This window comes from Equus caballus, chromosome 4 (assembly GCF_041296265.1).
Source record: "Equus caballus isolate H_3958 breed thoroughbred chromosome 4, TB-T2T, whole genome shotgun sequence".
Lineage (NCBI taxonomy): Eukaryota > Metazoa > Chordata > Mammalia > Perissodactyla > Equidae > Equus > Equus caballus.
In genome coordinates this window covers 90,078,453-90,092,883 of record NC_091687.1, presented here as the reverse complement: position 1 = coordinate 90,092,883, position 14,431 = coordinate 90,078,453, and the positions used below count along the sequence as shown (strand labels likewise).

General features: G+C 34.6%; 1 protein-coding gene across 24 annotated transcripts in view; it reads right to left on the bottom strand.

Moving 5' to 3' along the window:
• Window positions 1-14,431, bottom strand: part of MKLN1 (muskelin 1) — a 312,981-nt gene that overhangs the window by 121,039 nt on the left and 177,511 nt on the right. For all 24 annotated transcript variants that reach the window (XM_070265077.1, XM_070265074.1, XM_070265090.1 and 21 more), the window contains one exon: window positions 2,887-2,956. In XM_070265077.1, the coding sequence (XP_070121178.1) occupies window positions 2,887-2,956 (70 nt within the window). The remainder of the gene's footprint in view (window positions 1-2,886; window positions 2,957-14,431) is intronic.

Genomic DNA, 14,431 nt, shown 5'->3' with positions numbered 1-14,431 from the left:
TAGGAAAGGCCCTTGGGATCTAAAATTTCATCACAATGATTTTGATTTTTCAGAGTCTTCTTGTCCTTTCTTTCTGATTCTCAGACCTGTGCAAGACATGGTAAACGAATTGTTAGTTACGGTACAGTCACTCCTCATTATTCATGGATTCCGTATTTGCAAATTCACCTATTTACTAAAACTTACTTGTGACACCAAAATCAATACTTGCAGTCATTCCCAGACACGTACAGAGCAGCAAAAAGTTTGAGTTGCCTGATGCACACTCTCTCAGCTGAGGTCAAACAAGGGACACCATGCCTTCTTGTTTTACCTCTTATATTATAAATAAGTTATCCTTTTCATGGTCTATGTGGTGCCACATTTTTTATATTTCTGTGCTTTCTGCTGGTGATTTTGCTGTCTAAAATGGTCCCCAAGTATAGTGCTGAAGTGCTGTTTAGTGTTTCTAAATGCAAGAAGGCCATGTGCCTTATGGAGAAAACAGAGGTGTTAGCTAATCTTTGTTCAGGCATGACTCATAGTGCTATTGGCTATGAGTTCAATGCTAATGAATAAACAATACATATAAAATAAGTTGTCTTTAAACAGAAACACACACAAAACAAGGTTATTTACTGACTGGTTAACAAAAATGTTGTGACCAGACCCTCACTGGAACCTAACTAACTCTGTGAGTTACAGTGAAAGATCCACCAGACTGGCAAAATCTAAAGATCAACCACAGAGGTGATGAGGAGAATAAAATGCACAGCAACTTTCATATACTGCCAGTGAGACAATAAAGTCTACAGTCATTTTGTAAAACAGTTTGCAATACCAGATATAAGTTGAACATACATATAGCTTATGATCCAGTAATTCTATTCCAAGGTATATACCCTGAAGAAACTCTTATACATGTGTATCAGGATACAAGATACAAGAATGTTCATAGCACCCTGTTCATAATAGCAAAAAAATACAAAAGCCTATCAACTGTAAAATGGATAAATCCATTTTGGCATACTCATACATTGAAATACTAAACAGCAGTGAAAATTAAACTACAATTATACTGAGCCACATTAATAAATACCATGTTAAGCAAAAAAAAAAAAAGAAAGTCATAGAAGATTTATAATGAGTGATTCAATCAGTATTATATTTATATAAAGTCAAAGCCAGACAAAACTTAAATCACAGGATATTTATAAATATATACATACATAATACTGTGAGAAAATGCTTAACAAAATATGAAATAATAGTTACTGGGGTGAAGATAGAGGATCAGACGTAAGATGGGGACCACAGGAGGCTTCAAAAGGTTGAGATTGTTTTCCATTTCTAAAGATGATTGATGAGGAAACAGGTATTTGTTTTATTATTTTTTATATTGTACAGTAGTACCCCCTTATCCACAAGGGGATAAGTTCCAAGACCCCCCCAGTGGATGCCTGAAACCACAGAGAGTACCAAACCCTAAATATACTGTGTTTTTTTCCTATACATACATATTCAAGGTGCAAGAGCAAACTAAGCACAAATTTCTTTTTCCTTCTTCACAATTTCACAGATAGAAGATTTGTTCTTACCACAGATCTTAGTCACCACAGCATATGATTTTTTTCTTTCCTTATTACGTCTAAAACTTTCACCTTTTCACTTACAGGAAGCACTTTACAGCTTCTCTTTGGCATATCCGAATTGCCAGCATCACCATTCTTGCACTTTAGGGCCGTTATTAAGTGAAATGAGGGTTACTTGAACACAAGCACTGTGATACTGTGACAGTCAATCAATGTGAAAACCAAGAGGGCTACTAAATAACTAAGGGGCAGTAGGATACACAGTGTAGATATGCTGGACAAAGGGATAATTCATGTCCTTGGCAGGATGGTGTGAGATTTCATCATGCTACTCAAAATGGTGTACAATTTAAAACTTACGGGTTATTTACTTCTAGAATTTTTCCATATAATATTTCTGGACTGCAGTTGACCATGGGTAACTGAAACCATGGAAAGCAAAACCGTGGATTAGGGGCAACTACTGTATACGTAAGTGGTGAATATATACTCTTTGGATGTATATTTTGCAATGAAACATTTACACACCAGGTGATCCAAAAAGGTATGCAAACAGTAAAAAACCAATATAAAAGTAAAAATAAGTACAGAGACTAGGTTTCCAAGAATCACACTAGAATAAAAAATAAAACTTTCTTTACCCACCTGCTTTACCTATCAGAGCATTCATTTTATGAAGGATAAGCGTTAATGCTGAAAGTGTATAACTGAAAAAATGATTTTTTAATTCAGATGACCTGAGACACAACTTGTCAAGAAAAGATTTTAGCTACTGGTCCTGACATCATCTAAATATATTACTTTAGTAAAATAACAAAATATATTAAGTTTATTTTCCCTAAAAGGCAGTCATTGAGTCACTGAGTCAAAGTTCAATTTACAAACATTTCCTTAAACATTTACAGAATGACTTGAAGTGCAGAAGTCACAAACTCTGCTCAGATCAGTACTCAGATAAGTTACTGCTTAGAACAGTAACAGCACCGTAACCAGTTCTTTTTAGTTAACATTTTCCTCGAAAGGTGTCAAAACATTTACTTTTGCATCATTAGTAATCCAGAGAAAATATAAAGTAGATTTTAAATGTTCTGGTAGACAAGTAAGAAGTCTACGTTTCATCAAATTCGACACTGCATTTGCCTATGAAATAAAAAATCTTCCAAAATTTGAACCAAAAAAGAACAAGAAATGAAAATTTACCTCACAATTTCAAAGACTGAATAAACTATTAACGGATTCCAGATAAGCAGTATCAATTAAGTGCCTATTTAAATTTTGACTTCTAAATGGTATCAGGCGCTATACACAATCTCACCTGGGGAGGATAGTTGCTCTCTGAAGACCACCTTGAAGATTGGTCATTTGGTTTATCCACTAAAATGTTCCTGAAATAAAGAAGAGGAAATTATAACAATTAATTTAATGAATATATGAACATGAATAAACAAAAAGGAATAATCTAGCAGATGTTGAAACTATAAAGTTATATAATATCTGGAACTTGAACAAGAGAAAATGAAACAGAATAAGAAACACAGGAAATATCTAGTACATAGAAGATTTTAAAATATGATAAAGGTAGCATTTCAAACAATTGAGAAAAGCAAGAAAAATATAGTTCTACTTCACACCAAGTGACAAAATGAATTATAAATGTATTTAGGAATTTAAGGTAAAAACAAAGCTATAAAATACCTAATAATAAAATAAAATAACATATGTATATAATACATCCAATTATATTATATTGTTATATATCACATATATATGTATTTTATATAACATTACATATATACATTCATATATAATTATATTATCATTAATAATAATAATTTTTATATATATATATATATATAAAATCAAGCTTTGGATCAAGAAAGTTTTTTAAATTCAGCACCAAAAGCAGAACTGTGGGTGAAAAAAGGAACAGATATAAGTAACTTTGGAAGATGATGCTTTCACTGGAAACTCTAAAGGTAAAGACAAACGAAACCATACATAAACCCTGTACTTTATTTGGTAAAGCTGTTTTTCATAGGGATATGGGTTAATTCTGAAACAATTTACATGTATACTGGGGTTGAACCATAAGTAAATGGATGGTAAATGGTGGAAGCCAAGCTTCTCAATTTGGAGTGGAAACTTACAGGAAATCAAGGGGAAGGAGGTTAGAATGAACCCAGTGGTACTGGACTAGAGTCAGAGCCATCAGTGTGAACTGATATTTAACTTAATATAGACATAGATAAATGGATTCAGAAGTAATTATAGAGATGTGTGTGTGCATTCACACACACACATAGTATTCCTAGCTGTGTTCACTAACGGACTAAAAGCAGTGACACTCCAGTAGAAATGAGCACACCCAGAACCCAGATCTTGGTTTCTACATACCACAGTCCAACAAAAGGAAACAGGGATTCTTGGGGAAGTAGCTGATTCTAGGGTTGGGGCAGGGAATTCAGAAGATAAGACTGGAGCATCTTGTAGTACTCAAAAAAACCACAGAAGAATAGCAGCATGTCAAAGGGACAGAGGAGCCAACATGAAAAAACTGAATGGCCAAAGCTGAAATAATTTAAACAAAATAAATAATGTAATATTAGATTATAACCCAAAGTATAAAATAAATATCCATGAGTCCATACTATAAAAGCCCCAGTCTAACTGTAATAAATATCAGACAAACTCAAATTGAGGAACATTCAACAAAAAAATATGACCAGTACTCCTCAAAACTCTCAAAATAAAGAAAAACGAGACTGAAAGACTTGTCACAGACCAGTGAGACATGACAACTACATGTGATGGTATCTTGGATGGGATCCTGGATCAGAAAGAGGACATTAATGGGAAAACTACTGAAATCCAAATAAAATGTGGAGTTTATGTAACAGTAATGTACCAGTGTTGGTATTTTAGTTGTGACAAATGTACCACGGTAATGCAATAGAAGAAATTAGGTGAGGGGCATATGGGAACTCTGTACTATCTCTGTAACTTTTCTGTAAGTCTAAAATCATTCTAAAATAAAAAGATATTTTTAAACAGTTAGATCTATACCTGGCACAGAGAAGGTACTTAATAAATGTCAAATAGATGTGTGAATGAATTATTTTTTAAAAAGCAGAACTATAAGGAAAAGAATTGCCTTTACATACACGTCTCACAAAGGTAAAACATCCATATATAAAATGACCTCAAACAAAATTAAAAGGCAAACAGCCAACTATAAAAATAAAGGCAATGTAAAACATAAAAGGTTAATTGAAATTTGAATATTTAAAGAGCACTTAAACACAAATATTCCATATGAAATGGACAAAACCCAAATATTCAAAATTAATAATAACCAAAAACTGGATATTAAAACAAAGATATATGTTATCCCTATAAAAGTGGGCCCACACCCTCAAAAACATGTTTTAATCATAACCTCAGTTGTTGGCCAGAGCTGGTAAAAGGGCACTCTCATATTTTGCTGGAGGAATGCACATTGATACAACTTTTCAAGAGAGAATTTTAATATAATACCTATCAAAAACATTTCAAATGTGCATATTAAGCAAAAATGATGATGATGACAACCAGGACAAGAGCAATGACAATGCTAGCATCTAACATTTCTGAGCTTTTATGACATTCCAGACACTGTTCTAAGTGCTTTCCATATATAAACTATTACCTTCAATGTACAGATTAAGAAACTGAGAGAGAGAAGTTAATTTGCCTGAAAGTACACAACTAAAAAGTAAGGATATAAACCTTAGGCAATCTGACTCCAAAACCAACACTCTTCATCACCACATGAGAAAGCCTCAGAATTCTCCTACTTCTTGAAACTTAACCTAAAAAATGCTTACAATTCATATGACTAATAAAGAATTCATATCTAAAACATGTAAAATATTGTTTCTAATTGAGAATAAGATGAACAGTAAAATGGAGAATGAGGAGAATGCATGTCACTGAAGATCATTAAAACAGGCAGTAAACAAGAACAACAAAAATTTCTCTAAATCCAGCGCTGGCCCCATGGCTGAGTGGTTAAGTTCGTGTGCTCCACTTTGGCGGACCAGGTTTCAGGGGTTCGGATCCTGGGCGCTGACATGGCACCACTCCTCAGGCCATGCTGAGGTGGCGTCCCACATAGCACAACCAGAGGCACACACACCTAGAATATACAGCTATGTATTGGAGGGCTTTAGGGAGAAGAAGGAAAAACAAAAAAGGAAGATTGGCAACAGTTGTTAGCTCAGGCGCCAATCTTAAAAAAAAAACAAAAAAAGTTGCAAAATAAATACCTTAAAAAAAAATTTCTCTAAATCCCTGTGTATTGTTTGTGTCAGGGAAAACAAATTAACATAAGAAGATATCCTTTTTCAAATTTTAAACGTATAGATTCTTTCCCCGAGCACTCTCAGAATCTATCTCATAAAAATAAAATCATCAGTACATAAGGATATATGAGCCTATTTAATCCAGCATTTTTTGTAGTAGCAGGGAAATGATTAGCCAAATTACAGAACATATATATCATGGAACATCATACTGCCATTATAAAGAATACTTCAGATCTAAACCAGCTAACTTGAACAAATTTCTGCAATGTGAGATATAAAGAAGCATATATGATTCTATTGTAAAAAAAAAAAAAACCAAACTATTATTGATATATATATTTGTATACAATTAAATTAACAAGCATATATGGTATGATCTAATTTGTACCAAATTATAGAGAACAAGCACAAATAATCCTAAAATGAAGCATAAGTACCATTAACGGATTTTACTTATTTTCTTATATTTGTCACATTGTTCAGATTTTTATAATAAACATTATTTATGTAAACAGTAAATTACTGTAAAAAATACTATGGTTGAGATGACAAACTTTCCATGTTTATGGCAAACTGACTACATTATCATCGGATGATCAAATCAGGCTCAACTTTTCCTTCTTTTTAAAGACATGGGAGGAGACAAAGAAGCAAGTAATACAGGCTGACTGCCTCTTAAAATTTTTGAGTGACACATCATCTCCCAAAACTTAAAGTCAACAGACTTACTTATTTTGTGTGTGTGAGGAGGACTGGTCCTGAGCTAACGTCTGCTGCCAATCTTCCTCTTTTTGCTTGAGGAAGATTGTCACTGGGCTAACACCTGTGCCAATCTTCCTCTATTTTATATGTGGGACATCACCACAGCATGGCTTGATGAGCAGTGTGCAGAGATGGAGCACACGAACTTAATCACTACGCCACCAGGCCGACCCCAACAGTAGATTATTTTTAATTCTCCCTCCTACATGTTCCTTCCATCAATCCATCTCCACTCTCTCCTGCAAGGCAAATGAAAAACTAGTTTCTAGCAGTGATATAAACACCAGCCCTTCATCAATGGGAACAGAGCCACTATGGTAGCATTCCATAAAACATGTTCTTTTTATTATCCTTCCTCATATACTTCCCAAAGACCTATAAAACCTACCATCACTACTGGTATAGCTTTTCCTTCTTCTAACTCTCAGGACTAAACAACAGACATTAACCTCTCATACCAAATATGTCAGTCACGACATCAGTTCACTATCTCCTGCTTCTAAAAGAAGAAATATCTCATTCACAGCCTCCACTGAAGGGGCAATCACAGGCAGCAGTGTTTTGTACCAGTCAGTTTCCCTTACAATTACCTCAATGACAGCCGATCTAGGCTGGCTAGTGACCTATGGCAGGAGATGGGATGGGCCAGTATGAAAATAAAATTATAAAGACAAAAAAAGTATAAGGAAACAGAACCAATGAAACACAAATGATTCACAGAGTAAGAATAAGAGATTGAACAGAAAGAATATCCAGTCAGTAGTCAGATAAGAATGTAGCAGACATAAAATAGAAAAGACTCCAGGGAACAACAGAGAATAGAAGCTGATGGCTTTTTAATTCCAGTTGCCTGAAGGCTCTGTTTCTGGCAACCAAAAGAATGTCACCACAACACCCTTCTAGGTGTTCCATGACTAATTTTAACATTTTTACTATTGTCTGGAAAAACAAATAAATAGCAAGCAAAGAAGAAAGTTATAGAAGTGTATTCTATACACAATTCAGTATAGAAACTGTATGATTTAAATAATAAAGAAGATCAATCTACTAAGGTTAAGTTAAATATCTGCCATTCTAAAATATATTTAAAATGCAAATAATAACTAACAGAGAACTGGTCAAGAAGACTGATAAGGGAGGTGAGTTGAGGAGTAAAATGGCTTCCTATTTTCATCAGGGTTAATTTAATTTCAAAACGTACATTTTCATTCCTACCAATGTGGGATGAAAACTGAAGGTACTAAAAATGAGCTACATGAAGTCTGTTAGACACAGACTATAAAGGCAAAGCTATGAGTAACTAAATTCTTCTATTAGGACTATAAAAATTTATAGTGAAACACATGGGTAACTGAAATATGGAATACAGTGTTAACATTTTCCAAGTTATATGCCTCTTATTTTGCTTATTTTTAAAGGTACTATAGCTATACATACAATCAATTAAGTGTCAGGAACAAACTTAAAAATTCATCATGAGAATATAATTTATTAGACATGTTGGATTCAATTCATCAAGTTAAAAATCTTTTTCTGATTAAACATGCTCAAACCCTAAGCTTGCTTGGCAATATATTTCAAATTGTTGCTCTTAAGAATACTTAAAATAAATATAAAAAGCAGCATTTGGGGGAAAAAAAAATGGAGCATTTAACATTTTTTTCTGCTAATGGATGCTCAGGATACTTATCAGTAAATCCAGTTGATTTTAAATTGAGAGTTTTGGATACTCAAAAGCTCTCTCGAATTTTGATGTGAAGAAGTCAGTTGAGCAGAATATTTAAAAGAATGTAGAAAGATTCAACTCTGAAAGATTTTCCTTTTCACAGTTTAAAAACACCCTACAACGGACCGGTCAGTGATCAAGTGGTTAAGTTCTCGAGCTCCACTTCAGTGGCCCAGGGTTTCGCTGGTTCGGATCCTGGGCGTGGACATAGCACCGCTCCTCAGGCCATGCTGAGGTGGCATCCCACACAGCAAAACCAGAAGGACCTACAACTAGAATATACAACTATGTACTGGGGGGCTTTGGGGAGAAGAATTAAAAAAAAAAACACCCTACTAAAACCTGTTCCCTTTTGTTAAATGATGTGAAAAAATAGATCTAGAAGAAATCAACTTCAACTAGGAATCCTAAGACCACGGAGTGCAGCCACTAATTGGATAGATAACCTCAAGCACATCACATTCTCAGGGGTTTAATTCCTTTATCTACAGTGTAAAGGGAAAGGTTGAAATCCTTGGTCTCAAGTTTCTTCCAGCTCTAATCAGGGCAGTTGCATTGCACAATTCTAGGAAATGCCATTCATGAGGCCACGTTAACACTCTACAATTCTATGAAAAGGCTTCACATCCCTCATTTAAGGTATCATATATAATCCTCCTCCTACAACACAGTCAATAAGAACATACAACTCAATGATTATAAGAGCTTCCATTATGTGTGAACACTCTGCTGCGGTAACACTGTAACGGTACAAGAATGGGTACCTGTGGCCAAGGGGATTATAATCTATTCTTTAATAAATAATAAATGTATACAGCATACAACGTAGGAGACACAAAAAAGTACGCAATAAAAAACTGTAATTCAAAATGCAAAAGAGATATCAACTCAAATCAATTTTGAATATCCACAGCTATAGAGACTTAAAGAGTACACTATAAAAATTATAGCTTTTCTAAAAATCACTTATACATACTGTAGAGGTTTAGACTCACTTCCAAATACTTCCCAATTTTCACACCAAATACTCCCCAATTATCACACAGGAGCATGGTGAGGAGGAGGCCTATACCATAAGCTAAAGGTAGTTATTTAGCAAATATTTCCTGAGTCCTATATGCCCGACATTGTGCTAGACTGTAGGAATACAGTGGTATAGAAGATAGGATCCCCACTTGTAATGCTAATGTTCAATTGAGACGTAGTAGAAAACAGTACAGTTGTAAACAAGATAATTATAGACTGTGATAAATGCTATAAAAGAAATAAACAGGGAGCTGAGATAGGACAGGGGAGTTCTTTTATTTGAGATAGTCAAAAAAAATCTCTGAAAAAATGCTAATTATGCTAATCAGAAGGAGACACTCACAGAAAAATGAAGAAAAAGTCAATTCTTCACAAAAGAACCAAGAAGCTCAAAATCCTAGCAATAGGAAATAATTTGACCAAGGAAATCTGAGAAGTGGGTGAAGTCAGATAATGTTCTCACAGGCTCCAAGATGAGGCAAATGCAAAGGCAAGAAATCTCTAAGGGTGCCTGAGACCATTCCAAAAAATGGTGATTTCAGACTCTAAAAGGGTTTCAGAACTATGCTACAAATATTCTCTTACTTTTAGAAAGTCAGAGACCCACCCTGAAGAGAAACTGCAGGAAAAAGAAAATAAATTAAGCAAAACATAAAGAATGACAACCCCCAAAGGGGGTGGGGGAAGGGCAAAAGGGATAAAGGGGCACAGATGTATGGTGACGGATAAAAATTAGACTATTGGTGGTGAGCACGATGCAGTCTATATAGAAACTGATAAATAATAATGTATACCTCAAATTGCACCATGTTATAAACCATTATGACCTCAATAAAACAATTGGGAAAAAAACAAAAAAGAATGACAACCCCCAGGAGAGACAAGATTCAAATTCTGGATAGGGAGAGGTTTAAGTAACAGCCCTCAAAACGTACAGCAAAAGCTAAATACATTTAAAGGTGTCTCTTCGAAAAGTAAAATACCTGGAAAACAAAAACATACAAAGGCAAAAAGCTTTATCACATCTCAAAAGTCCAAATTTTTTAAATACTTCACAAAGGACAGAGGCCTTGAGCCACAAAGCTGAAAAACTACATTTGCTCATCTCTTCTGCCTACAGAAATTCTTCCTTCTAAAACTACTGGAAAACTGAACTTCAACACTAGAATGTAAAATGAAAGCCCATGCTAAGATATTGCAGGAAAAATATTAAATGTGAAACAAATAACATTGCAACAGATAATAAAAGCACATGAGAAAAATAGGGCCACAAAAAAGATGAACATTATTAATCATTATTTCAAAATGACCTAAAATAAAGAAAATAGTTAAAGCTTTATTAAGCAGCACTAAATCAAAATTACAACAGCTCAGAAATATTATCACTAGACAACAGGAAGAGCCATTAAGACAGAAATGAGAGAGACTAGTTTTCTGCAGAAACAAAGACTAAATTAGAAAGATCTAATTAGACTGTTAACTAGACTTGTGGTGATTACTTTGCAATATATACAAATATCGAATCATTATGTTGTACATCTGAAATAACATAATGTTGTATGTTAATTATACCTCAATAAAAACAAAGAAAGAACACAAAAAGAATAGACTCCTCCCAAAAAGCCCAATTAAAAAGAAGATTAGAAAGTGAGTGAAAACAATGAAACCGATACAAAAGAGAGCAACAATAAGTATGTGATACAATAAATGTATAACTGGAATCAGATAGGTATTTCAAACTGTGCTGCAAGCAAATCTTCCTAAATAAGACCTGAATCTACTCACAGAAAGGATACATGGTATGTAGGGAAATTCAACCCAGAATATTCCTACTACAAACTATTAGACTTTAAAGACTTTTTTTTTAAGTTATTTAAGCATTCAGGTAAAATGACCAAGTCACTTATAAGAAAAAGAAAATTATAGTGTCAAGAAACTTCACAACAGCTATGTTTTATACCCAAATACAATGAAATGAAAATATTAAGATATTCAAACACAAAAAAAGTAAGCCTAGGAGTCAAACTGTCCTTCAAGTTTAGAGGCATAGATAGTTAACAACATGTAAAAGTTTCTTGAGCCCTTCCTGAGAAACCTACTAAAAAGTAAACCATACATATCTAAAAAATGACTTAAAAAGCTTCAAGATAAAACCTGGTCATATCAACTAAAGACACAACTACAGAACTAAAACTAACCATGAAGATGAGGATGATATAATAGTATCTAAATACATTCTGAAACAATGTAGAAAGGATCGACCAATTAAAAAAAGGGAGAATAATGAAGAGAACCATGCAGAAGTCAGAACAGACTTATTAACAGCCTCACAAATACTAACTCCTAGAAGGAAAAGATCACTTAAAATTAGATGCTGAGAGAGAGGGTGGAAAGAAAAACAGATTCCTAGCTTACTTCCTCAGGAAGACTTAAGAGTATTACATTAAAGAGACTGGACTGAACGGAACTAAGAAAAAAAGAAACAAAGAAACTAAAATACAAGTCATCCCAAATGCCAAAAGAAACATTTTAATAAGTAAAAGACCAAAGAAAAAACATGACATAGTCAGTTTGTGTGTGCGTGTAAAATATGCCACAAAACATTAGAGTAGAACTGAGATCAAACTTATCAATAAACCTAAATGGCCTTAACACAACTTTTTTTTAAAAAATTGTAGATCAGTTAACAGTCCAGAGTGTTCTTCACAACGAAAGCCAGGCTTCTAAAGGCAACTAAACTTTACCAGAGCCTTATCCCATCTGGGGAAGGGCAATTAGCCAGCTCCAGCTCCCTCTAGCCCTCCTTTCTCACATGAGGGGAGGGAAAAAAAAGCTAAGAAACACTTTGGAAAGAGTCCAGAGACTCGAACCCAGCAAATACTGGGAGTTAATCCTAAGATTAGGGAATGCCTCCCCTCCCTCACACCTAACCACTATAAAGGGGTGATGTATAATAACAGCAGATCACAACTGAGAGAGCTACAAGATACAAACTCTAATCAAGAAGAAATTCTGAGGGAAACTCTCCCCCCGCCCCCCAAAAACACAGGGGGAGAAAAAAATGATGATGCTAAAGGAAAATGAAGCCTCTAGCATCTAGGGCTACATCAAACATTAAACAGCCCAGCCCAACTTCTGGGGCCAGCCCCATGGCATAACAGTTGAGTCCAGCGTGCTCTGCTTCAGTGGCCCAGGTTTGCAGGTTCAGATCCTGGGCAGAGACCTACACCACTCATCAAGCCATGCTGTGGCAGCCACCCACATACAAAATAAAGGAAGACTGGCACAGATGTAAGCTCAGAGCTAGTTGTCCTCAAACAAAAAAAAGAGGAAGATTGGCAACAGATCTTAGCTCAATGCAAGTCTTCCTCACCAAAAAAAAAAAAACAAAAACAAAAAAGAAACCAGCCAAACTTCTAACCTGATAAACATAAAACCTCAAACTAAAAGGCCTAATTACCTCAGTTCCTATTACCCAATACATCCTAGCTGGCTTCCAACAAAAACTTGAAAAGTATCCTGAAAGGCAAGAAAAAGCATAATCTGAAGAGACAAATCAAGCATCAGAACCAAACTCAAATATGACTCAGATTTTGGAGTTATCAGATAAGAAACTTAAAATAACTATGATTAATACCTTAAGGGCATTTATGGAAAAAGCAGACAACATGTAAGACAGATGGGAAATGTACTGAAGATAGAATCAATGAGTTTGCAGATATGTCCACAGAAAGTTCCCAAACTGAAAGAGAAAAAATAATTTTAAAGAAAAAGAATATCAAAGAACTGTGAAAAATTACAACTGTAGTTTACAACTGCAACATAAGCATAATTGCAATAACAGAAGAAGAAGGAAAGTAAGGAACAGAAGTATCTGCAGTAATAACAACTGGAAATTTCTCCAAAATTAACAGGAGACACCAAACCACTGATCAGGAAGCTAAGAGAAAACCAAGCAGGATAAATACCAAAAAACCTACACAAAGGTATTATCATATTCAAATTGCAGAAAAATAAAGAAAACGAGAAAATCTTGAAGAAAGCCATTGGGAAAAACTTCTTACCTATACAAGAACAAGAATAAGAATTACTTCAGATTTTCTCACCAGAAATCATACAACCGAGAAGAGCAGAAATCACACAATCTGGTGGCGTAGTGGTTAAGTTCGCACACTCCATTTTGGCAGCCTGGGGTTTGCCAGTTTGAATCCCAGGCACAGACCTACACACCACCTGTCAAGCCATGTGGCACGTGTCCCACATATAAAGTGGAGGAAGATGCGCACAGATGTGGGCTCAGGGCTAATCTTCCTCAAAAAAAAAAAGAAGAAGAAGAGTAGAATGAAATACTTAAAAGTGTTGAAAGAAGGAAACCACCAACCTAAAATTCTGTACGTAGTGAAACTATCCTTCAAAAGTGAAGGAAAAATGAATACTTCCTAAAACAAAAACTGAGGAAATCTGTCACCAGTAGACCTGCCTTGCTTAATGTTAAAAGAAGTTATTTGAAGGAGGGTGATATAGGTCAGAAATTTGGATCTACAGAAAGAGGGCAGAGAAGGATTAAGTGAAGATAAAACTTGTATTTTCTTATTCTTAACTGAGCTAAGAGATAACTTATCAAAGTTATTATCAAAGTGATAATAGCAACAGTATATTAGGTGATTATAACATATGGAAAATTGAAATGAACAGAGCAATGTTATAAGGGATGGGAGGGAGGAAGTCAAAATACTCTGGTATAAAGTACCTGAACCCATGAAGCAGTCAACTGTCATTTAAAGCTAGAGTAGATTAACTGTAAACGTATATTGAAAACTCTGAGACAACCACTAAAAACATGTTTAAAAGAAGTATCATTGATATGTTAAGAGAAGAGAGAAAATGAAATCATATTGAATGCTCATTTCAAAGAAGTTCATCAGAGAGGTCAGAAAAAGAGGAGAAAATAAGAAAAGAACCAGACAAGTGCAATGAATAGAAAATAGTTACAAATATGGTAG